Source organism: Camelus bactrianus, chromosome 29, assembly GCF_048773025.1.
Source record: "Camelus bactrianus isolate YW-2024 breed Bactrian camel chromosome 29, ASM4877302v1, whole genome shotgun sequence".
Classification (NCBI taxonomy): domain Eukaryota; kingdom Metazoa; phylum Chordata; class Mammalia; order Artiodactyla; family Camelidae; genus Camelus; species Camelus bactrianus.
The window spans coordinates 27,218,893-27,221,459 of NC_133567.1; the positions used below are offsets into that span (position 1 = coordinate 27,218,893).

Here is a 2,567-nt window from a genome sequence, read left to right on the forward strand (position 1 = left end):
AGCTATTCTGAAGCTATGACTGTGAAGACTGAAGACTTGGTAAAGTATATCACAAATTATCAGAGTGCCTAAAAAATGCCTAGACATTATTAAGTACTCAAGAAATGTTAGTTTCTAGGCCTTGTTTTCCTGTCAGTGATCTGCAAAATTTCTTAATTTTTTTTTTCACAATTTACAACATGTGTAATCCTCCCTGTGTATATAAATCATCAGTTTCTTGACATCATGAACAGCCTAAGTTACTCTCCTCCTCAACAAACTCCTCATGGCGTTTTTCACCTCTGTGTTTCTCACTGTGTAAATGATAGGATTTAACATGGGAGTGAGGACTGAGTAGAACACACTCACCAACTTGTCTGCAGGATACGTGGCCACAGGACACGTGTAGATGAAAATACAAGGCACAAAATAGAGCACCACTACTGTAAGGTGGGAGCCACATGTAGAGAGGGCTTTGCGTCGTCCTTCAGCGCCATGGGATTTCAGGGAGCTCAGGATGACTATGTAGGAGATGAGCAGCATGAATAAAATGAGTAAGCATATGCCCCCACTGTTCACTGCCACCACCACTCCAAGTCTGTAGGTGTCACTGCAGGAAAGTTTCAATAGTGAGAAGAAATCACACATGAAGTGGTCAATGACATTGGGACCACAGAAGGTCAAGTCATCTGCAAAAAGAATCTGCAGAGTAGCATGCACGATGCCCCCAATCCAGGTCACGACCACAAGGAGCTGGCAGAGCCCCTGTCGCATGATGGTCGTGTAGTACAGAGGCTTGCAGATGGCCACGTAGCGGTCATAGGCCATTGCAACAAGGATGATGCCCTCTGATGCAGCCAGGAAGTGTTCCACAAAGAGCTGAGCCAGGCAGCCCCCCCAGGAGATGGTTTTCCTCCGACGCAGCAGGTCAGTGAGCATTTTGGGGGTGGTGACAGAGGTGAGGGAGGCATCTAAGATGGACAAGTAAGTCAGAAAGTAGTACATGGGAGCTGAAAGTGTGGGGCTGAGGGAGATGGTAATGACGATGAACAGATTGGCCAGCAGGGTGAATAGGAAACTGAACAAAAAGACAATGAAGAGCACTTTCTGCAGGTGTGGATTCTGCGTGAGTCCCAAGAAAACAAATTCAGTCACATTCTTGGGAAGGGTGAGGAGATCCATTCAGCAAGTAACAGTTTCCTGGGCCCTGAATTACCTAGAAAAGAAATAGGAGTGATACCTATTAATCACAAAAAGATTGTGGTCTGAATTTCTTAAAAACAACAACAACAACAACAAAACAGAGCTGTCACTCTACCTGTGGAGCATGTCCTTGACATGCCTGCTCAGTGTTTGTTTCAGTTCTCTCTTACTTCCTGAATGATGTTTCCTTCTTTTCAGACACCTAGTACCTGTCACCTGTAAAACATCTGTAGGGCAGCATTTGATGGGAAATTTACTTAGAAAACATTGGGCTGTCTACGTGAGATCTGGATTCTCCTTCTGCTTCCATCTCCATATGACTCTGCTAAGTCATCTCTGTGTCCCACGGTTCTGAGCCCCGCTCTGTGCCTGTGAGGTTACAAACTGTAATTCTCACATGGGTTTTGTAAGCTGAGAGGTGTTACATACATGTAAGAAGTAGTGCATTTTCCATGAGAATTCACAGTTGCAACCCTCAGCTCTAAGTGTGTGATGAGACACTGACAATAAATATCCACCATAAGCAGGCAGTTTAGGAAAATGCAATGTTGTTGTTATTGACATACCCTCCTTGGTACCTACCATAATACATATGCTAGTTCCTTGCTGCACCTGCTACAGTGCCTGGCATAAAGCCTGCAGTTTCTGAAGTCTATTAGATGATGAGTAAATGCTTGGTGAATGGTTATTCTCCATGGGTAAGAGTGTGACTGCTTCCCCAGACTATAAACCTACAAAGAATTAAAGTGTTCTCTGTCACCACTCTCTGCTTTATGAGAAACATAGATAAACATTTGAAAAGAAGCTCTATTCCAGTTTAATAGTTTCTACGACACTCACAGCATCAATATGAAAATATGAATTGCCTCTAGGAAAGAGTACATTACCATGTCGTTTTACTTTCAAAATAATTATAGTGTTTGTTAGCCAATATTTCTTTTCCTTCCAAATTCTGTTCCACATACCATTTAACATGGTCATATTCAGTCAATTTACATTCTTTGTAGAGTTGGATTAAAAAAAGTAAACTCTTGCATAAGTGTTAATACACAAGGATCTGTCATACAAAGGAAATACCATTTTTCAAAGTTTAAAGAATAATTTTAATGTGGAGTATAAAAAGAAATGGTCTGTTAAATAAGACAGAGAGATAATATACACATATACATATAAACACACACAACAGAGACACATGTAAAATCTATTACTTACTATAAATACCTACTACAAGTTCATTCAACAAATATTTATTGGACACTTGCTGCATGTATCAATCTACGTCTGTTCACACATCATGAAAAGTGACCCTGTTAAATGCCCTTGATGCCTGACATTTTATTACCAAACAGTGGCAACTCGTCCCTCCATGACGTGAATGACCTTCC

The 2,567-nt window shown here is 41.3% G+C and overlaps 1 protein-coding gene across 1 annotated transcript; it reads right to left on the bottom strand.

Moving 5' to 3' along the window:
• Positions 1-234: 234 nt before the first annotated feature.
• LOC105081067 (olfactory receptor 4C3D-like) lies at positions 235-1,161 on the bottom strand. The gene has a single exon (XM_010970187.2). The coding sequence runs from the start codon at positions 1,159-1,161 to the stop codon at positions 235-237; it is 927 nt and encodes a 308-aa protein (XP_010968489.2).
• Positions 1,162-2,567: the final 1,406 nt, after the last annotated feature.

Bases quoted from the DNA above. Each gene is read 5' to 3' on its own strand.
- LOC105081067 (XM_010970187.2), bottom strand. From the start codon at position 1,161: ATGGATCTCCTCACCCTTCCCAAGAATGTGACTGAATTTGTTTTCTTG.